Genomic DNA, 22,849 nt, shown 5'->3' on the forward strand with positions numbered 1-22,849 from the left:
GCTCTGTAGGTGCAGGTTTACGTAATTGGAGAGGAAATTACACTGCAAGCAACGCATTGTATTAATTTAAAACTAGTTAACAACTAATTTTTAAAAATTTAAAAACAATTATATGGACAGCCAGACAAAAACTATAGCACCCGTACAGATGCAAGAGCATTTGCCTCAGTGCAAAGGTTACCTTTTAAAATCAAGCATAATCCAAGTTTACAAAAATGTGGGAGTTTTAATGTTATTTGTAATGGTATTGACAGTGTTTCTCTTCTCCACTCCTTAGAAGACAATGAAGAAGAAGCAAGAGTCAAGTCTAAGCAGTTTCAGATACCTTAAAGCCAGTACTACGTGCCCATCAGAGCCTCCTTCCAGGCTTTAGTGGTCCAGGGTTGGAATTAAACCTTTATAAGTTCGCACTGAACGAACTTACTGCAGGGCTTACACATGCAATTTGACTTTTCTGAATGAAGTCATGCATCCGTGTTAATGTTTCTGTTAAAACACCGGAAAGCATTCTCCTTCTCCTCATAGGGAATTTGTGTCCATGACCTGCAGTACCAGCTACTTCTAACCCTTGGTACATCGGAACAGTAGTTCTGCCAGCTCTCTGCCCACGAGCACACAAGCACAGCTTTGCAGGCCTCCGTCTTTCTTGGCTTCAGCACATCTTGAATTCTCTTCTCAGGTACTAAGTCTCCATTAACTCTACCTTAGCCTTTGATAATTGGGAAGCTAGTTTTATTTTACCTTAAGGCAAAATGAAGGTAGGATCAGAAAAGAGAAGCTAAGGTAAAGAAACGTTAACTCCATATGTTTGTGCTGTTGGTATCCCTGCAGTGATCCAGATGCTCACACGCTAGCCAAGAAGCCTCTGCATTGTCTGTAATGACATCTTAGATTGCTGCAGAGGCAAAAGGACGGATTTAATCAATGACACCAGCACTGCAGTCTGTCCGTATGCTATGAAGCACAGGCTCCCAGCCCTGGTTTGCGTGTATTCACCACTAGCCAAGGGTAATACAGATGATTTTCAGAAATGTGAAGATTTAGGGCTACTAAGAATCCACCTCGTGCATTCTGAACAAACCTCCCGGTTACTTTTTTCCCCCAAAACACTGGAATTTTCTATTTCCCTAACTACTGTTTTGCTTCAGGCTTTTTCCCTTAAATGGCCATAGTCTTATGTTACTTGTCAGCTTCAAAAGACAATCACGCGTGCAATATTTTTGTCCTGTCAGCTGGTAGTGGATTTCAAAACAGGATGCCTATTTTTCCCCCCATTATTTGCAACAGTGAGACACAGAAGTCTGAGCTTTTGTTTTCATTTGGTTATACAGGTTCAACCTGGTGATTCATTCTTCCTGCAGCTACGTTTCCAGGAAAAGACAAAGTCCTGGCTCTTCTCCAAGTTATCCATAGACTGACTGCTTGAGAGAAAGATCAGAAGGCACTCCTCCTGCAGCTGGGACACTTTCTAAGAAGGGAGAAATTGAACAAAACACATCCCAAAGCTGGTGCTATCGCCCTGCAGACAAGCAGGGAGGCACATGGCCTTGGAAAGGCATGTGCAGTACTAAGTCAAGGTGAAGATAACAGCAGAATTTACAGGCTGCAAGATTCTTGGCCCTGTGAAGCATTTGCAAGGAGCCATTCTCCATGTCTGGGACAGATAGTGACTGTGAAGCTAGATGGCTTACAGAAAATCCTACAATTAATTTCAAGGATTTTAGGAGACTCTCAGCTTCTTGTTGCAGTTGGTGTGGGCAAGAACATACCCTTGGATTTGGGAATTTTTGAAGAGTCATTATACAGGTAGGAGCTGGTAACTATGGTTTCAGACATCTCCTCTCAGGGATACTGCTGCTCGCAGATGAAGGGAAGCCTGGTTTTGCATCATGAAGCAAGGGGCTACGGGATTGATTATGTGGTTATGAACACAAGTTCTAAGCTTTTGGACAGGGAGTTAAATAAAATTATTCACAAATCTACCTACAAGTACCCATCGCAGGAAATGTAAGGACTTGTCTGAGAAGTGGAGTTCCTTTGAACACAAGCAGACAGCAGCTCACATGTAAGGGGCAAACAGGCCAAGTAAAGAGACAGAATTACCTTCCCCTGTGAGCCCACAAGCCAAAACACAGCTGGTAGCACTAATATTAGTCCTGTCAAGCCTGGCAGCCTTCATTTACTATGCACCCTGCAAATAATTATACATACAGTTAAGCTTATAGCTCAGAAGCTGCATTCAGTAGTTGGCAGGGTATGTTCCTCACTGGTATAGATCCTTTGACCTTATTAGACTCACATCTGAAGTGAATCTGGTCCTTTGTATTTTCAGAAAAAATCATAGGTCTCTTTCATCTCCACATCTCAGGAATATGGGTTGCTCCTTCTTCGGCTGCCATCACGGTCTGACTTAGGTTTTGTGTCAGGATCCAGCCTGGCCTTCCTTAAAGGCTGTGTGGAGTTCTCCCAGAGACTACAGCAACTTCCCCAGAGGGCTTAAATTAGGATTCGTTTCCCACATTTTGGAAAGTTGCTTTCCCTTTCGTGAAAATTAAAGCAAACATACTCTCTTCCCCACGCATTATTAAAAGTTAAACATGAGCTTGGAGGAGGAATGAAGGCCTGTATAACAAACTTACTCTTTTTAGGGAATAGTGACATTAAGTGTCAGATTTATAAACTCCCATCCGCTCTGGCATTAACACCTGCTGGAATCCATTTGGTAGTCAGTACCCTTGAGCTATTACTTTGTAGGTTACATTTAGGTCACATTTTCTTTGTGAACACAAATGCAAGAGAATTACTTTTTATCTTCATAAAAGCAAGATTCAGGTTGGGGGAAAAAAAAAAAAAAAAAAGCAAACTTACAATGCCAGAACAAATCAAAAGCTGCTCTGCTCCTCTCTGTTCCCTGGGAGAAAGATACAGTATGCTTTTGAGGAACAGACCTAGGGACCTTACTGAAATTACTCCTACCTTTGGTTTCCAGAGAGGTGCATCTTGCCCCGGGCAGCTGTAGGGCCTGTGACCCTGCCCTGACAGCATCCGTCCATGCTCTGAGCACTTCAAATCCCTGGTCTGCCCACCGTGGTTCAGGTGGGCACCACCTTGCAAGAAAACCTGCCGTAACAGCTTGCCAGAAAATGTTAATGTCTTCATATTAAGGCATGGCTGCCTCAGTGGGGAATAGCTGCCAGGTGGGAGAGGGGATGCTCTCCCTGAGCTGAGCCTGGCTCAGCGCGTGGCTGCTGGCTGGAGTGCAGCTGCAGCTCCCACTGCATCGCTCTGCTCTGTGCTCAGGGCCCAGCCAGCGCTCTGGGACAGGGATATTTTTATGTGCCGACTTTCAGGACAGCGCTGAGACCTGATCCTTCTTCCCCACAGCGAGCAACTGAAACCTGTTAGGTATGCAACTGAAACAAGAAAAGAGAGATAATTAAAAAACAGCGAGCAACTGAAACCTGTTAGGTATGCAACTGAAACAAGAAAAGAGAGATAATTAAAAAACACAGAACACCTTCATTTGAGAATGACAGTCACCTAAAGTTCAGGACTTACGTCCGTGTCCTCCTTGCCTGAGTTATCCTGGTTGAATGCAGTGCTGAGGCAAGGTTCCAATGAAACTAAACGTAATCCCTAAGAGGTTAATTGGGCATGAATGCTCAGTGTTAATCCAAACTACAAATACTGCATGCATTTAAAGCTGAGCAATAAACTGTTTTCTCATCCCATAAGAAAAAGCTTTCACCATTTGAAGAAGTGTTTGCCCAGTGCAGAGGATGACAGAAGTTCTTTCCGATTTGTTTGAATTTCATCTGCAAACATGCAGGTCCGAGCCATGTTCAGAATAGGCCATAGCATGTGACAAGGCTTATTCCCAAGTGTCTGCCTCTGGCTTGAACTGAGCAAGCAAACACGCCCATGAATCCCATTTCCATCAACTTGCAGGTCTCTCTGTCATGACAGTTTCACTCAGTACACCTTGAAGCTGGAGTGTCCTTCCCAAGCGAGGTGCAGAAACAGCATGCTGCCATTGGTGGGACTGGTGCTTGCCAGTGTTACCCTCAGCTCCTCCCTGGGGATAGCAGTGATTCTCCCCCATTACCTGGGACATCATTATTGCTGCTCTGCAATAGGACTTACTAATCTTTATGGCCAGTGCTGTAATCAGGAGAGCTCAATAAAACTGACCCAGCCTCCTTGCACTGTCATTTACACTGGGATTCGCCCCACCCTGGCCACAGCCTTGGTGAACCAGGACAGCCCTGAAACCAGGGTGGGGGGTGAACGCTGCAACGCTTCAAGAAGGGTGGAAAATAGTTCAGTCCAACAGATTATGTAAAAGCACAGTATTTGGTCTCTGTATGAAAGGGGGGGCTGCTGCCCACTGGGTGCCCTGCTCAGAGAGAAGGGGCAGTAACTGAGGGTCCTGTGGCACAGGCCTCTTTTCCCAGAGCAGGAGGAAAAGGAAAAGGAGGAAATCTTAATAGTCTGTAGTAAGCTATTTTCAGCTTATGCATTCATTATTGCCAAGATCTGCCATCCAAAATGCCTACTTACTATGCAAAATGGGGAACTAGGTATGTGCTACCCATTGTACATCAAAGTAATTGATTTTTTTTTATAATGGAAACTGATGACTCACGGGGGTAAATCAAGCAAAACAGTAGAAAGACAAGACAGAAAATAGGAAGAGAACCAGGGCCAGTAATAAATTATGATAGATGGTATTCAGTATATTGCTGTAGCAGTAAGTCAATAGAGTACTAAGCTGCATAAATAAAAGATAATGTATTTCATCTCTGCAGGGTGTTGCTATACCTATTAACAAGATCTCCTGGTTCTGCAGAAAATACACACAGCAACAGGTTTTCTATATTGTCCTGATAAATCAGATCTGTATTAAGATTTTAAGAGTTACTTTGCCAAAATGGAGGGGGAAATGAATAATCCTCATTACTGCGGCTACAGGGAAACACACACAGATATGGAAAAATACTCTTTACTGGCATATTGAGGTATGTGGAAGCGGAAGCTTAAATTCTCCTGGAGTGACGGGGAGGTGGGACAGTTTGCTGTTCCTGTGATTTCCAGGGATTAAAGTCAGCTTCCTCTTGCCTAAGACCTACATGAATAAGGCTACACAGGGAAAGAGACTACTGATTTCTTTCCTCCCTCTGCATGTTTGTATAAATCCTGATGCTCTACAACAGCACTAGCACAGGGAAAGAGCAGCCCTCGTCTCTTCCCCTTTGCAGCATTACACCCCGAGAACAAGCATGAGACCCATAGGAAACTCCACCTCTGGGAAGCAGAGGAACCAAAACCTTCACGCCCAAATAGCAGTGAGACACGTCACGTACTCCAGACACTCCAAGTTCCCAGCATTTTTCATCTATCAGGACAAGTATGTGGGGTTTTGGCTGTTGCCCTTGATAGCTGGGTCCCGGTGCTCAGCTGCCTGGTGAGCCACTCTTGCTCACTTCTTCTTCACCCTTGGACACGGATTTTCCACTGCCGAAAACCACAGCTTTGGGCAAGGGCTTCCTGGGGCTGCTCCAAAGCCCAGACTTAGCAGACGTCCCAGCTTGCTGCTGGGATCCCACGAGGCACTTGCTGCAGTTGTACCTCCCTCCAGCAAAGCTGGGCAGCCCCATCGCACATGCTGGTGTGGCTGCAAGGAATGGGACGGACATTGTTTAAGAAACAGACCCTCAGTGTCACGGCTGTCAGGGCTGTCTGGCTGAGATGTGCAGATTTGCCTGTGATTCCTACCATCATTCCAGACAGAGCAGGCTCACCTTCATCCACGTTGAGCCGCTGGACAGGGCCCGGCCAGGTGCAAACAAGTAAAGGTATTGCTTTTCTGGCACAAGAGGGTAAATTACACCAGTTTTAATAATAAATAGTGCAGTTGCAAGCCAGCACTTATTCTTGCTTGAGAATTAATTACTTCATTAAGCCACACCAACCCTCCAGCTTTCTTCTCTTCCCTCACCATCCTCACCAAAAATCAGTGGATGCAATGCCAGAGGGAAGAAAATGCCAATTTCTGAATGGCTGTTTTGCATGAAGCCCCTTTTTTTCCTCCCTGACTCAGGTGAGTCTCCTGTCCCACCTGATGGTTAAGTCCCAGTCCTTCCTAGACCTGGGAGTAGGACTCACTGTCCTACAGCTTTCCAAGCAGAACGCAGACACTGCAGAGGGACGCTGGGCTGAAGTCATTCAAAAAGCACTGAGGGCAAATCTTCTCTGCATTCCTCGTGTAATCCACAGCGAGGTCAGATTTCTCTGGAGTAACAAGGCTTTACAAACTGTCAGTAGCATGTAGAGAGGCTTAGCTAACACTGCTTAGAGAACTTGTCGGCAAGTGAAAAAGTGTAATTCATCAGTCTGAGCGAATAATCCTCATATAAGACTATAAATCATTTAGTTCCTCCCTTTATTGTGCCTGGGATTAAGTTGTACGGATTCTAGAAATGCAGCATCTATGACTTCCTCTCTTCAAAGAAACTAGGCATGATTTTGTCTTAAAACTCTGTGTCTGTGATCACGTGGGAGAGCCAACACTAGAGATTTGTTCTACAAAATGGAGTAAACCCCTGAGCCTGCCTATCTCTGGAATAATTGCCAGCATGACAGCAGTGTTTTGTAATTCTTTGTGTGTTCTTAAATCTTCTGCAGAACCATTCTTCTTATCAGGGGCCAGAGTTAAATTTTTGTAGCGATAGTGAGGTGATCCATTGCAGAATGACATATGTTCGTGTTTATCAGGGCCTGTGACTGCTGTGGGTATCTTGCCCTCTAATCCATCTTCCCTGGAGTATATTTGCGCATTCCAGTCCTCTGAGAAGCTCTCAGGTAGCTGAGACTCACCAAGCAAAACCGTAACTCCTGGAGACTTTCAATACAGCAAACAAAGTCGCTGGGAATCCCTGGCCACGTGTAACGTTCCCTCCCCAGACTGCACGCAGGTAGCGTGCGGAGCAGCAAAGCGTAAGCCACAAGCGAGCAGCGGGGCACAGCATTGCTTATCTCAGCTCCTCGAGGGACTTCACCATGAGGTCATCAGAGCCGACCGCAGAGCTCCCGGGCGGCCGCTGCAACCCCCAGCCCAGCCAGGCACCCAGCACGCATGGGGACAGCTGGGCAAAACACCCCAGAACGACCCAGAAGCCCTTATAAAAATGGGGCAAAAGAGCCGGCGAGACTCGCAGACAGGCTCCTGAACTTCCAAGAGCAGCACTGGGGCTGCCTGCACCCCTGGCGAAGGCTTCTCTGCGCTGCCCCCTGCAACCGCCGCGGGGGCGGCACACGGCACGCGGGTGGGACATGGCGTTGTTCATATGATTATTCATAGATGTATATATTATTTTAGTATATCCTTGCCTTTCATCACTTCATTTTTTAATTCTTATTATACTAGCAGTAGTATTTCCGTGCCGCTGCCGCTGCGGCAGCTCCAGCACGTGCGCCGCCGGGCACCGTGCGCCGGGCGCGCCCGGGGGCGGGGCCAAGGGCGTGGCACCGTCAGGGGGCGTGGCCGAGGGCCGCGGCCGGCGCTGCGTGTGCGTGTGCGCGTGGGGACGGGCGGGGGGCAGGCCGGGAAGGGCGCGGCGGCGGCCGCGTGACGATCCCCGCGCCCATTGGTGGAGCGGCGTCACGCGGCGCCCCGGCGGGAGGTGATTGGCTGAGAGCGAGGCGGGGCCGAGCCTCCCCGCCTACCCCCCCCCCCCCCCCCGCTCCGGCCTCCCCCCCCTCCCCCGGCCCGGGGGAAGGGGCCGCTCGCGCGAGGCCCGTGGCTCGCCGCGCGCAGGAGGCGGCGGCGGGGCTCGCGCGGCCGTTGGGGCGGGCGGGGGCCGCGCCTGGCCGGGGCGGGGGCGACGGTGATGCGGCGCTGAGGCCCGCCCCCCCCTCCGCCCCTCCCTCCCTCCCTCCGCCCAGCGCCTCGGCTCCCCCCCCGCCCCCTCCCCCGCCACAGCCCGGGAGCCGCGTAGCCGGGGCCCGGCGGGGGAGCTCCGAGCTCCATGGGCAACACCGTCACCTGCTGCGTATCCCCGGACGCCAGCCCCAAGCTCAGCCGGGCCCGCGGCGGCGGCGGCGGGGCAGCGCCGGGGCCCGACCGCTGGGCGGACGCGTACCAGGCGGCGGCGGGCGGCGGCGGCGGCGGCGGCTCGGGGTCGGCGGAGGCCGAGTCGGGGGACTCGGATCCCGGCGGCGGCGGCCCCCACCTCCAGCACATCAGCGACCGGGAGTTCCCGGATGGTGAGCGGCGGGGGGCGAGCGGCGGGGCCCGGCGGGCGGGCGGGCGGGCGGGCGGCGGGCAGCGCCGGGCACCGCATCCCCGCCCCGCCGGCGACTGTCCTCGGGGCGCCCCCGCCCCGCTCCGCTCCGCCGCGAGTGGGTGCCCGGCGGGACTGGCTGCCCGGGGCGCGGCGCTTGCCCGCCCGCGGCGCGCCCCCTTTGTCCCGGCGGCGGGGGGAGCGTGCGGTCCGTCGAGCCTCTCGGGGGGGAGGGGGGGCCCGGCCCGCCGCCGCCCGGCCCCGCGCCGCGCCCCGAGCGAAGTTCCCCGCGGCTGTCAGCGCTCTGACAGCGCGGGGGGCTCCTGCGGGCGCGCCGACGAGCTGCCGCCGGGCGGAGGAGGTCGGCGGCGGGGCCGGGACCTCTGCCCGAAGTACAAGCCGCGGGGCTACCGCAGCCGGCGCGGCCGCTTGCCGAGTCGCCCGGCCGAGGGCGAAGGAGCGGCCGGTTCTCCCCTGCCCGGGGGGTGCCCTGCCGGGGGCTCTGGCTGCCCCGCAGGCCGCTCCCCGCCCGCTGGAGAGAGAGGTCGGGGAACCCGAGAGAATCGTGGCAGAGCTCCCGGGTGCTCCCGTCTGGCTGCTCGTTTCTCCTTGGCTATGGAGTCGTGGCTCGTAACGTTCAGGCAGTTCGCAAAAGCTGCTGCATTTCCAGTCTCTGTTGAACAAGAGGAAGGAAGAGGGTGTGTGGGGAGTAAGGGAATTAAGAATTACAAAGATTGTGTGCATATGACATCATTGTGGCTGGACGTGGGTAGTTTATAATCTAGCTATACAGGGGTGCTCAGTTAAAGCTGTGGACTCGTTACACCGAGGTTCCTTGTCATGTAGCTCTCCGTTTCCAATTTGCTTTCCTTGAGCTCATGGGAAAGTAAGTGTTTGCTGTTCAGATCCCTTCCGGTTATACCTGGAGCACTGGTGTCACACAGACTTGTTCTGTAATGCACCTCCTTTTCAGACATGCCTAGGAAGAGCTTGCGGGTGTGTGCTGCAGTGAGTTACTGAGACAACGTGTAACAGGTATGGGGTGCTCCTGTCTGTACGCTCATGTGATACCGGAAGCGTTCAGCACAGTGTAATAGCTTAAGATATTAAAAATTTAATTAACAAGCGTCTTGCTATCCCTTTTCATAATTATAACCACACCTATATGAAATATATTCAGTTGAAAAAAGATACCCTGTCTGATATCTTTACTGTGCGATGCATAACAATTATCACTGGCCCTCCATATTCGTGTTGAACTTGAGAAAAAAGTTTTGGCTATTGGAGAGAAACTGGCTGCAAAAGAGTGTGAGGAAACTTTCAGAAACAGAATTATTAAACTTGCATGGTTGTCCACAGCACCATATGGTGCAGCTGTTACAGAAACGAGATGGAACAGTTAGCCTCTTGGATCATCTCCTTTGAGACAGCTGTGCAATACAGCAATAGGAGAAATTGTATTTGCGTCTAGGAGAAATAAAACTTTATTTTTGTGAGAAGATATTACAGAGATATCTCAATTCTCCCATGCTCGTTAAGGGAGGAGGAGCTAAACTCTCTAAAGATTCTAGTAAGCCAAGGAAAAATGCCTGAACTAAAAAAATCTGCTCAGGAATAAGGGTTGTATTTGTTTGAATCTTTAGTATGTGGTCATGTCAGCAGTGCTAAGTAACTAGGCTTATTTGTGAATTCATCCAGATGTCAGAAATGGGGAAGTATTTAATTTTTTGAAGTTGCAGACATGAAAAAAAGTGTATAGTCTGAGATAGTAGCTGTCTATCACAGATTTTACTTTTGTGGCTATGGAAACTTTAGTCCTGAGGCAGGAGGTAATCCTACAACTAGAACTGTAGAAGTAGTATATGTTTTAGATGACTTTCAGGATCATTTTCACAGTCGTATGTGGTTCACTATTGCATGGCCTCAGAAATAGATCTGCAAATGATAGATGCTATTTGTCTACAGTTTTGTGACTGATATAACTGTTCAGGGCTGCAAGAAGCATCGTGGTTTGATACCTTGTTGAAAATACAATTCTGGATGGTTGATATTAGAAATAAAACTTTTTGTGTTAATTTTTCAATGTTAGAAGGTGCGACCTGTGTAGGATTGAAGCAGTTAACTTCAAATTGTAAAGCGTTATTTGTGAAGTCTGAAATAGTGTTATGAATGGTTATGAAACAGATGTTATAATGAAATTTTAAGTAATATGGCTATCTAAGACCTTCTAAGAAAGTAATACATCTGTAAGTATACACCTGTAAGCACTTGCATATACCAGATAGCTGTGCTTATCCCTCTTAACTCTAGAATTTAAAAGCTGTCAGCATACCCAAACCATGCAAGCAGCCTACATGTTTCTGTGCTCTTGACTACTACAGAGCATGTTTGTTGCTACAGCGGTAAGTAGTCCAGCAGTTTCATTTGAGGGATAAATATTTCTTCTATAATTTATGAATTTATAATATCTTAGGTTAGCTAAGATGCCGATTTTGTCAATAATGGAAGGCTGGGAACCTACTGACTGGCCTTTTCTTGAATGCTTGTTGGGGGTAAAACAGAGAAAGCTGCAGAGAAGTCAGAATCATCTTGGCTATTTTTGTTTCATGCTGCTTAGTTCTAGGAGTTTCTAAGAACACAGCTAAATATATCAGAAATCTAGCATCCAAATGTGATGGAGATACTTCATTCCTTAAATTTCTATCCTTAAGTTGTTTGTTGTTCCTAAGTCTGTCTTGATACTTTTACACTTGTTAAAATTGAATGTTTTGGTTGTATCAGGAATGCAGAAGTTACCAAATGACTTTGGACTTTTTGTTTTGTATTGTTTTGTCTTGCTTTTTTTGTAGCAGGTGGAAAGGGGTCCTCGCAAGTCTGTGCTCTCAAATGAGGATTATTCTGTAGCTTCTTCAGCACACTACTTAACAGGCACTGCTTTTCAGTCAGCACTGCTTAGATTGTTTGTATCGGATCGGAGCTAAATGAGAAAAATCTCACTTTCTTAAAATGGGGAGGTTATGAAGTGGTATTTATGTAAGACAGAAAAGGGGTGGTAAGTGGGATGGAGATAAAACACACTGTGAAGCTGAAAGTGTAATGTTTCAACAGAAGTTAATTCAAATGGGAAGGGATTGTCAGATCCACTAAGAGAGAATTTGAAGGATGACTTTGTATTTTATAGCTCTCAAGATCCTGAGCCATAACCTGTTCAGTGCATGCTTTTTCAGAACGAGAAATAAGCCTGCATTTGTGGTTTGATATGCTAAGCCAAGTTGTATTAAGTAAATGGGAGTAAACATAACTTTGAAAATTATAGTTTCTTCCAAATAGGTTCATGTCTTATGTTAGTGTTAAATATCGAAAGCTAAAATGAACCTAGAGCTGCTAGTTAACTGTTTAGCTGAGCACTGTGTGCCGCCTTGCAGTGTGCATGCAACAGTCCAAAACAGTTGGAATTGACCAAAAATCTTTCCTATGTAGCTTTAGAAATGGCAGCTCTTTGATCTTAAAGTGCCACTTGGGCTGTGCTGATTACTGGTGCTTTTGGTTTTGGGGGGTTTTTCTCCCCAGATGAATGTCTGCTAATCTTTATTTTAGGCTTCTTTTTTTCCTGTGATTTTTTTTTTTTTTTTCCTAGTTATTCGAGGGAGAACTTCTTATGACTGACACTTTCTTGCCAGATCGCTGTGTTTAAACACAGATCTAATTTTTCATAAATTCTTTGATCCTCAGATAAAACTAGAACAAGGCCTCACTTGACAGACTTTTCTCACTTGTATTTGAAAACATTATCTCCCTCCACCACTGCTGTTCACTGAGTTCAGCAATGTTGAGCAGAGGTTTGCCTGATTCGCATGAATGAAAAGAAAGATTGTTGCCCTATTGAACTGGTGGGACAAAATGACCTGGTACCTTCACCTGGAGAACTGGGGGATGGATGAGGGGTGGAAAATGACAAGGGAAGAGACAGTTGGGAATGAGAGGGAAGAGCAGATGGAATCAGGAGAGGTACTGGGTGTGATGGAGTCATCACACAGAGGTTAGATGGGAAAACACATGGAAGGGGACTTTGCAGAGGAGAGTTAATAGAGAATGAAGTAAGTGAGATATACCTGAACAGGCTCAGACGGACTAGTGTCTAGAATAACTCTTCAGGCACCTGTAAACCTATTTTTCTTTTTTCATCAGCCCCCTGGCTCTGTAGAGACTGCCATGTGGAAGGGGGCAAGCTTCAAGTTGCCTGCATGCCACAGTTATTAAACAGTGTTGAAGATTAACAGATACTTGAATTTATTGATCGTCTGTGATCTGATTTCACCAACAGCTTGTCTATAAACCTTCTTGCAGAAGGTCTAAATACTGTTCATTTTTTTCTCTCTCATATAACGTCAGCTTACTTCAAGCATGTGGATTGAGGGTTTTTTCCCTAGGGTTTGTTTTTCTTTATCTCCTGGTTAATATGTTAGTAAGTTAAATTTAAAAAAAAAATAAAAATAAAAGAACACTTTGATGCAAGGAATTGGCTTTTTGATGCCAGCAGCTTTCAATATAGGAAAGGCTTAACCACCTTGCGTTGTTTTTTTTGCCTCTCTATCTGAAGATTTGTAGCTTCGTAGGCTGACAAATACTGTTGTCTAGTTAGACAGATGTGAAGTTGGGGGTGAAAACCAACTGATGCTCTGGCCCCTCTTCTGGTGTTCTCTCTCTTTTCTTCCTTGTATTTACCAAGTTTTTCACTTAACTTAAGCTCACTCTTCTTTCACCAGAACTCTCAATATCCCTTTCCTGTAACTGACTAGGAATGAAATACAATTACAGTTACAAAATTACAATTACAAGCAGTTACAAATAGTATGTAATCTTGACAAATATGAAAGAATTGACTCTCTGTAAGCCTGAAACACCTTCCATATTGTTGGCTTAAGACGCCTAATGTCATGGCTATTATAACATGGTCTGTAAAGTGCCTCTAGTGGAAATGAGTGAATTCCTGAGTTATTTAGAAGCAACAGTGACATTGATCTACAAATTTGGGAATTGGAAATGGAAGAAATCATGGCCATAGCATAGTATATGTATTTCTAGTTTTTATGCTTGGGTACCGCTGACAGCTAAGGAATCATCTATGCTTTTATCTCTTTGCTATTTCTTAGATGCTTCTGGAGTGAGCAAGTTTGTGTAAGCCTTAGGTTTTTAAGAATAGCTGATGTGGAACATATATACATGAAGCTTATATGGAGGGAAATGGGTTTGTTTGTTTTGGTGAGTGTTTCTTCAGACTTCCAATATAACAGCTATTGTAAATGAGAGACTTGCATAAAATAGGAAATACTGAGATGAAATATGTGGGTTAACCTGAGGGTTTTCATGAAACTTACGGAACTAAGGAAACTGAATTAATTTTCAGCTTGACTTTTTCTTTTTACTGTTTCAGTGTAATATCTCTATGATCCTTTCCTCTTCTGTCTTTCTTTAGGTGACTTGCTCTTTTCTCTCCTACCTGTCAGGGTAGATGATGTAGAGCAGCAGCAGCTTTGTGTCTAGAAGTATCTGTTCTCTCAAGTGTTCTCAGTGTGGCGAGGTCGTACTGAAAAGCTGACTAACAGGGGAATCAGCTCTTGCCTGAGCCAAGAAAACTCAGAAACAACTCCTCCCAAATTTGCGTTACACATTAAGTTAAGGTTTCTAACAATGTTTGTTCCACATATAGGAAGAAGTGACTGTGGGAGACAGGAGAAAAATTCTGTAAGACATTAAGAACCCAGACCCTGGATCTGTAGATCCTTGCCAACAAGCTTATCTTGAGATTTCTAAATCTATTTGTTTTTTCTTCGTTGCAGCTAGAGTTTGAATGTACGCTTTTAATTTACTGACTAGAAAAATACTGTTTTCAGAAGAAAACTCTGAATGTTTTGATTTGAAGGGACAAATGGGGATGCGCCTAGCTTAAAAAGCTCAGCACTATTTAATTAAATATGTAGTAAAGCCATATGACTAAAACTGAAGATCACACTTGCAGGTGATGCAAATACTGGGTTTATCTCAATAGTTTACACAAAAATCCTACTGTCGGCCAGGTAGTGTTCAGCAGTGTTTCAGCTCTGTGTGTATAGCACAGCTTTGCTTCTGTTTGGAGTTCTAAAAGGGTCTTGAGCCATTGCAGTAATCAAACATAGCTGTGTTTTCTCCAGTGTGAAAAGGGACGCTGGCTTGTCATCAAACGTGTCAGTCAGACTCAGATAATAAACTGTTGAGTGCCAGTTTCTTTCAAAGACCAAAAAAAAGCTTTTCTGTAAAACTGCTGGGCATGTTTTGTTATGCAGATAGTTATTTTTCTTTTATACAACGAACTGCAGGTAAACTGAAAATCCACAAAGCCACTATGAGTCCCTAAGAGTGACTGTGTTTGAGCTTGTGCTTAAAATGACGTAAAACTCGATGACAATGTTAACTTTCATAAAAGTCCAAACTTTATTTGAAGTTTGCATTAATGTGAACAGTTGGAAGAGGAGAGAAAGCTTAACATATGCCAGTCCATCAAGTGGCATATGACACCTAGGACACAGTACAGTGCATCTTATTTTGCTTACCTGTAGACACTAGATGAGACTGGAATTTCTGGTAGTCACCTGTTTTTCTTTCTGTCTTGTGACAAGTAAGGCAGAGAGCATGTGAGGAGTTGTTATGGGGAAGGCTTTCCTTACACTTGCAGTTATCAACATGGATCTAGGATTATAAAGTTTGGTTGATCTTTAATGTGTACAGTTAGAAATTTTTGATTTGGCTTATAAATTTTAAAATTAGAGCTGTGGAGTTATACTTTGTCATGCTAGTGGATTGTGTTATGTGTGAAGGTCTTTGCGGGGAATGAAAAGTGGACAGCATGGAACCAATTCTTTCTCCTTGTCTTTTTAAATGGCCTTACGTTAAATGCAGTACAGAAACACATCTCTAACAAAACATTAGTTATTTTTAAGATCTAGCTTGTGAACTACTGGTTTCCTTCTAGTTCCAAGATAAAATCCTAGGGGCATCTAGTTTTCCTCCCTGTTAACTGGTCCTGCCTTCATTGTGGAGTTTGGGGCGCTCCTGACATCCTGTTCTGCCTAGCTAAAATGTGTAGAAGTGATGGTTATAGCCCTGGCAGATAAATGAAACACATGGAAGCCTACTCGACTTTGTTCAGTCCCAGAAAGGCTACGTATTGTGTATGGTGGAACAGATCTCTGTCGTGTTTCCTCAACAGGGACCGTGAACCAGCTGCAGTAGGATCATGTTGGGATTTGCTGTGGAGGCCGACAGTAGTGATGTGGATCCTCCTTTACTTTAAGAAATGGAAGAATGCTAATATTTATTTTTATTAAACCACTGAAATTAATAGATAACTTAAACCCTGGCTAGCCCACAGTATTTAATAGACGGTCTACACTTTAGCTTTCTAAATTCTTCTGATTTTAGTAGGAGATATGAAGTGCTTACTATGTCAGTTTCTTGTTGAACCGGCCCAACTCAGGAGTGTGGTGTAAAAGACAAAGTAATTCCTTCTTAATTAAGAGAGCTTGCTGTACATTGAAGTCATTTCTGTAGCCTTCTGAAACATTACAGTGCACTTAAATGTGCGCTGGGTATTGGTAACGATACTGCTGTTCTCATAGTAGTGCCATAAAGAACAACTGACAGATTTTAAATAGCTTTACAACATCCTTCTGTGTGTATTGTGTGAAGTCCCAATCTTTAAACGGTTATTTCTAACAATGAAGGTGGTCAAACACTGGCGCAGGTTGCCCAGAGAGGGTGTGAAGTCTCCATGGAGATACTCAGCACCTGCCTGACAGTCCCGGACAGACTGCTCTAGCTGACCCTGCTGAAGCAGGGGGTTGGACTTAGGTGATCTCGAGAGGTCTCTTCCAACCTCACTGATTCTGTCTCTCTGTAAATGGAGGCCAACTGTGTGGGCCAGTTTTATTTGTTTTCCTTTTTAAATAAAGAGTTGATTTCCTCTGGGGAGTTAGGAGTGTTTTTAAAGGACATATGCAAGTGTTGGTTAAGATTGTTTTCACTGAGATTCTCCCTCAAAATAAAGTTCCTTTCTGAGAACTGGCAGTTTTGAAACCACTTCATTATGCAACAGATCCAGTCCTTTATGTATTCAAATTTGCTTATATTAGTTACGAAAGCAGAACAAGTTTTCTATCTTTTGAGTCCATCACATGGAAGAAAGATATATTCTGTTGAAGATGAATAATCAGGAGATCAAAGTGCTTTTGTTCTGTCCAAATCTGGGGAAGAAGCCACCCATGGAGCCTTTAAATGGTGGACTAACCTGTGTGTAACTGAGGATATAACAGGAGAAGGCAAATGGAAAACAACCTATGTGTGCTGGGTTCTGTGGTACATTCGGTGTGGCCTGCGAGACGTAAACAAAGCAGGTTGAATTTAGAAACCACAGTTGTAACTTTTAGGAAAGTTTTTGGAATAGAAATAGAATAACATAATTTAAAGGACAGATAGTTTTATATGAAGTTATTGTTAGGAATAACAGACTTTCTGAATTGTATTGGCAAAATTTGTTAGTCTAATTTGTTCGAATTTTTAAATCTTTGAGAATATTAAGTAACTTATCTTTCACACTGTAAGGTAATGAAATATAAGGGAAGCTCAAACATTAATCAAAGCTGATAATCCACTGAGCAAGGGAAGAAATTCAATTTACAGCAGAGAGATAATTATTTTATTTAATGCTTTAAATACGTGCTGTATCAAAATGTTACTGCTGTCTGGTAGAGCAGAGGATGGGGCTAAAACTATTAAAGGAAATGCAGTATTTTAGTGTTCTAAAGCAGTGAAATCAAAGGGATGCTACTTACTACCAGTGACAACTTTGCTGGCTTTATTCACGAGATAATATATGTAGCACAATGCAGTGTGTAAAATGTGTTTTTAATAGTTATAAATCACCCATGGAGGTATGTAAAACAGAAGATAAGTAGCTAGCATTATAAATGCCTAAAACCCACACATGGTCTTATATGGCATAGATGAGTGAAAGTCTTCATGCGGATTTTGTGTTGAGAAAAAGATGTAAGATCTTGAACTAGGGGCAGAGGTTTGCTTTTAAAAATAATATGATCTGCCCTGCGGGGGACTGTATGCTCTTATCAGTGCATGGAGTGCACAGCAGCAGCAGAGATATCTGAGATTGTCTGAAGGGCAAGCAAACTGCAAGGGGTTCTTTAAAATGAGAATTGTGAGAGAGGGAAGCATCTTCAAGCTTCTCTGTGCTGCAGTTGGAGACAGGGATGATCCGACAAGCTTGGTAGTACCACGTCAGTAAATGGCATGGAGAAATGCAGAAAAATAAGGAGGAAGGCTATTTTTAATATGCAGCTCTAGGAGAGAGGTGGAGGGCCATTTTAGCGTGGAAACGTTACTGTGCTGCTCCCACAGACTTAATTGCTGGTGGGAATCTTCCCTTCTCACCTCTTTATCACTAAATGTGAGGGTCTGATAGAAAATGTGTTTTGACTTCCAGTGAGTCGATAGCCTCTAGAACAAAAATGTTTTGGAGTTGTTTTCTCATTTTTTGTATCATGCTATTGCTTCTAATTTCTCATTCCTGTTACTGCATTGTTTTAACTCGCATTATTTCTGTTCATCTTGTGGCATACCGTGCTGCTTTCTTTTTCTGTTAACTTTCTGTGAAGCTTGAGCTTTCCGTGATGTGTCTTCTGATGTAGCTCCCAATCAAGACTTACCCTTCTTTTCAGGGCTAAATATCTTGGTTTTGGACTCACAAGTGCTACCAGGATGAAGTATTAGGAGTTATGCATGGTTGTGAGTCAAATTGTTTACAGACATCCTCATTCTCTGACTTTTCTTTTGCTGTGTTTGCCATTACATTTTGTCTCTTCTCATGTCCTTATCTGCCTCTTGCCTTATGCTTCCTTTATCAGCTGTATTGCTGTTCCTTTCTGGTATTTCATGAACAGCACTGGCAGTTTAGGAAGAGCAAATCATATGACTTAATTTTTCCATTGCTTGGAAAAAACCATTGTCCAGGAAGAACAGCACAGAAAGGACAGTTGAAATTCTCTGGCTGCTTAGAAAGGAAAGCTACAGGGAGGCGGTCTCCTAAATACATCTTTCTTTCTATGTAGTCTCTTGCAAGTCAAAAGCAGTTGTACTGTTTCTGCTAATGCCACATTATTCTGGGATAGGAAGCCTTGCTGCAGTTGGTTTTGATCACTTCTTGTGGGGGGCTGCACAATATGTCTTGGACTTCATTAGTATGATAACTCTGGTTGTATAATCTGTGTTATGGATTTAATGTGCTGTGGGTGCTGATATGCCTGACTTTGTCCAGCAGAAGGCATCTTGTGTATGGCTGAGCCACTGTGGAACTGAAGCCAGTAAAGTCTATTTTCATTTCACTGCTGTTCCTCTCCTCAGATATGTCTGTTTGGGTTTAGGGGAGCAAGTTTGTCATGGGTGGCCATGTCAATATTGTGTCCCTTGATGCATCCTGCACTGCTGATGGTCTTAGACTCCTCTTGTCTGGGATAAAAGTTGGTTATATTTGCATGCATTTAATTCTTGTAGTGCTTTTAGCCCTAGACCTGAGTTCTAACATCTAAGAAGCATGGATATAGGGGCTGACAGAGCACAAGAAGAGGCAAAAAACAACATAAGAAGCAAGCTTTAACAAGTCATACAGTTTCTAAGTAAATCAAAACCTCAGGAAAGTCAAGATTGTGGTGTATTTATTTTTTCATGGAGTATGGGAGGATGGGTGTTATCCTGTACCCTGTCTTCCATGGAAAAATAACACCTGTCCTGTTTAACATTTATCAGTGACCTGGAGAAGGCAATGGAGTGTGCCCAGATTGCAGATGACACCCAGCTGGGCAACAGCCAATATGCTGGAGGCTGCTCATTCAGAGGGACGTAGATAGACTGGTGGATTGGGCCAACAGGAACCCTATGAAATTCCACAAGGAGAGACACAAGGCCCTGTTAGGAGTTAATGAATTCAGTTGCCCTTTCCTCTCTGTTACCCTGTGCTTGTTCTTCCCCAATCTTCCTTGCTGCCTTCCTCTAAATATTATGCATGTCTTGTACAGTCCTACATGTTCTTCCCTACCATTCCATAGAGAGTCCCGTAGCCCTGTAGGCACTGGTCCCCCTCAGTGGGAAAGGTGATCTGGGCTCTGTGGACCCTCACCTCACTGGAGTTTTTCAAGACTCAGCTGGATAAAGCCTTGAGCAGCCTAGTTCTACCTCATAGCTGACCCTGTTTTCAGCAAGAAGTTAAACTAAAGACCTCCCAAGGTCCTTTCTAAACTTGACTTATCCAGTTATTCTAAAAGTTGCTGCTGAACTGTAAATAAATTCTGAGTTGTTTGCTCTGTTTGCATCATAACTTGCTAATAGTAATGTGTATTTTTAAATCAGCATATTGCAGGTTTTCTCTGCCTGTTGATAATACTTGTTATTTTGTAGACTAGCAAAATACTTCAATCTCTAAATCACTCCTTTCTCAAATCTAAAAAGTTTTTAGTATTTGCCATTATTAGTGAATTCCTTGTTCTGTGTCAATGGTTTGTTTTTTTAAAAAATAGAGTGCTATTGTTAGAAGCTAGAGTTGATCTCTATACAGCATTAGAAGCTAGAGTTGGTCTCTATACTGTCTCTTAAAAGTGATTTTGCTAAATCAGTGTTAGAAACTTGTCAACATTGTGCAGAAATTTTAAACCACAGTTATACTATTTTGCTAAGATGTTACAAATGGTAGTTAAAATGTGCCGATATGGCATACTATTGTGTGCTGTTTGGGTTTTTTTGTTTGGGATTTTTGTTTTGGGTTTTTTTTGTTGTTGTTTTTTAGAGAATCAAATGTGTATTAGTGGTACTTCAGGTATGAGCTGTAAGGCAAATTCCATTCTAGGGCTTCTAAACCAGGACTTCTTGCATTTTAACCACATGATTAAATTAATATCTGTTTACTGTGTGTCATGAATGAGCACAGTACAGTGAAAATAGAAATACTGTTTTTGTAAGTTAGCTTTTAGAAACTACTCAAGATGGTCTGCTTTCATAGCTGACTCTGTCCTTTTTTGAAAGGGGGGGAAATTCCTTACTGAACAATCTTTGTGTTCCTAAATAGACATTGGCTACCTTACACACTAGAACTTCAAAATGACAGTGGTCTGCATGCTGGACCAGTGTCAGAGCAATACTGTTGGACTAAGATCAGTGATGTTGTAAGCCAAGCACTTGGAAAACATCCAGGTCTGGATACCAGTGTTGTGTATCAGTGGGAATCTGGAATGAGGAGTCTTGGGGACACACGTACTTTGGCAATTAAGTTCCCTTGCTGACACATGAGGGCTGTGGCTGCGCTATGGGTTAGGTGCAGTAGCACAAAACATTCACATAGGTAAGATTTCCAGCACCAAGACAGTTTGTGCATACTTTGGCTATTATTTAGCCAGAGTTCTGTTGGTTCAGTGCATAAAAACCTCTTTTTTTTTTTTTTTTTTTCCATTAAAAGTTGATGGTGATTTGTAGATGACTGTTTTTCAAGGGTGTGGCAACTGCGTTGGCTTACAACCTTGAAACATGTAACGTGCAAGTTTGTGAGCTTGCATGCTTTTATGGTTAGCATGGCATAAGCAGCACACAGGAAGCTCAGAATGACAAATGTAAATGGATGAGAATTTGCTCCTTCCAGGATGTACAGAATCACAGTACTAGATTATTCTGTTCGTAGGTTCACATAAATCAGTATGTCAGTAGCGTAACATCCTCAGAACAGCTGTTTCTTCTGTCAAAACTAATGCAGCTCAAAATTTCATCATGATGTTTACAGTTTCATCAACAAACCTTTTAGTGATCACTCCCATCATAATCTAAGGGAGTAATATATCCTCATCTAATGTCATTACTGGTTCATTGTGACAAAGGATTAAAGCAATCATTTTGTTCTTCAATAGCTGTGTATAACACTGTTCTTCAATAGTTATATATAATTGTTCTTCAATAGCTGTATGCTGTACAAGGTTTTACTTGAAATTCCAAAAGAACAGAATAGTGTAAGATCCATGTTTTGGTATTTATAAGCACTGTAATAGTTACTTAATGGGGTTTTTTTATAAGACCACAGAGATTGTTTCCTGCCATACTGGGTACTTGAAGCATAGGGTAAAAGATCAGCAGTGTCTTTTTAAGTTATTCTCTTGATAAAGTTCTAGCTTTCTGCCCTCTGCTGAGCACAGGCTCCGCATCCAGCTACCCTAACGTGCAGGGGTCTTTGAAGATGCATGTTGTTTTCTGAGATCTCTCTTTCCAGATTTTGTTTTGATGGAAACCATAAGATAGTTCAGAGTTTCATGGCAGTAGGAATAAGTCCACAGGCTTTTTTTCAGAGGGGAAAATGTCAGATTTTTATTTATCTTGGAAAAAGTAAGGATTTGCTTTAGAGAGACAGCCCATTCTATGTATTTTTGATCTTGTTTCCATCACTGTGCTTGGAGCATTTTAAGGCTGGGTGGGAATCATTGTGGTAATCATCATCTTCTGTTAAAGGTCTCTCTTTTTTTTTTTTTTTTTTTTTTGTCCTGTTTCAGATTTAGCTTTGGAATCTAATCCATCTGATCATCCCAGAGCAAGCACAATTTTCCTGAGCAAGTCTCAAACAGATGGTAAGCCAAGGTTTTTTCCAATTTAAAAAAAGGCAGGAGAAAAACTGGAAAAATAACTGCCTGTTTAAATTATACAGCTCAAAAACCCTTAAACTGCTTTAATTCTTGCAAAGCATAGGATTAATAATTTGTGTGTTCACAGAGAAGTATGTTCGTAGGCTGTTTTGTTTAACATTTAAAATCACTTGTTTTTCTAAACAAATATCAGGAGATTTCAGAGTCTGGACCCTAGCAGTCTGAAGGAGCAAGGCTTTCTTCACTAGTGTAATTCAAGCTTCAAGCAGTGGTAGGGGGTTTTTTATGACCAAGGGCTGTTTTAAAAATTGCTTTAAATTGAAAAAAAAAATCAAATATCATTTTCTGTAAGGAATAATAAGCCTAAACCATCAGTCAATATCAGTTGCTTTTGAATTTGCTGACTAAACTGAATAGTTTCAGCACCATAATTATTCTTGAATCCTGGTTTTAGTTACATGGAATGTATTAGGATTTTCAGTTTCTTTGCAGATCCCTTCTTTACTTAATAAAGTCAATTTTGATGAATTACTATAGTTTGTGCATTCCAAAATGCTGTTAAAAAGTGGAGGCATTTCCGTATTGCACAAATAAAAAAGAATTATGACAGTAGTAAATTTTGAAGTTGCAACTAAAAAGTTTAAGATACTCTTTTACAAATGGTTCTATTCCTTTTATAGTTGGTTCTTGATTGAAGCACTGTTTTTTCTAAGGCAGTGTTGCACTTGAGATTGGATGTGTTGATGGAAAGCTGCGGTATGTCTTCTACCTTGGCATAGCTTTGCCACAGAAAAGTAAAATTATTTTGACAGGTCTGTCAGTTGCAGTCCTGCTATTCAGAGTCTTATGGCA

At 43.6% G+C, this 22,849-nt stretch overlaps 1 protein-coding gene and 1 long non-coding RNA gene across 4 annotated transcripts in view; both read left to right on the forward strand.

Moving 5' to 3' along the window:
* The first annotated feature begins 287 nt into the window (after nt 1-287).
* Nucleotides 288-4,799, forward strand: LOC141962733 (uncharacterized). 2 transcript variants are annotated; one of them, XR_012633974.1, is made up of 2 exons: nt 288-679; nt 1,332-4,799. It is a non-coding gene; the product is annotated as an uncharacterized LOC141962733 (long non-coding RNA). The 2 variants fall into 2 exon arrangements; XR_012633975.1 differs by having other exon boundaries at nt 1,362-4,799.
* Nucleotides 4,800-7,897: 3,098 nt separating this feature from the next.
* The window catches only part of CCNYL1 (cyclin Y like 1), a 34,552-nt gene continuing 19,600 nt past the window's right edge, over nt 7,898-22,849 (forward strand). The window contains exons 1-2 of one of the 2 annotated variants that reach the window (XM_074911204.1): nt 7,898-8,265; nt 21,908-21,982. In XM_074911204.1, the coding sequence (XP_074767305.1) occupies nt 8,028-8,265; nt 21,908-21,982 (313 nt within the window). In that variant the 5' untranslated portion in view covers nt 7,898-8,027. The remainder of the gene's footprint in view (nt 8,266-21,907; nt 21,983-22,849) is intronic. The other variant, XM_074911203.1, reaches the window with a different exon arrangement.

The sequence above is a fragment of the Athene noctua genome, chromosome 7, assembly GCF_965140245.1.
Source record: "Athene noctua chromosome 7, bAthNoc1.hap1.1, whole genome shotgun sequence".
NCBI lineage: Eukaryota > Metazoa > Chordata > Aves > Strigiformes > Strigidae > Athene > Athene noctua.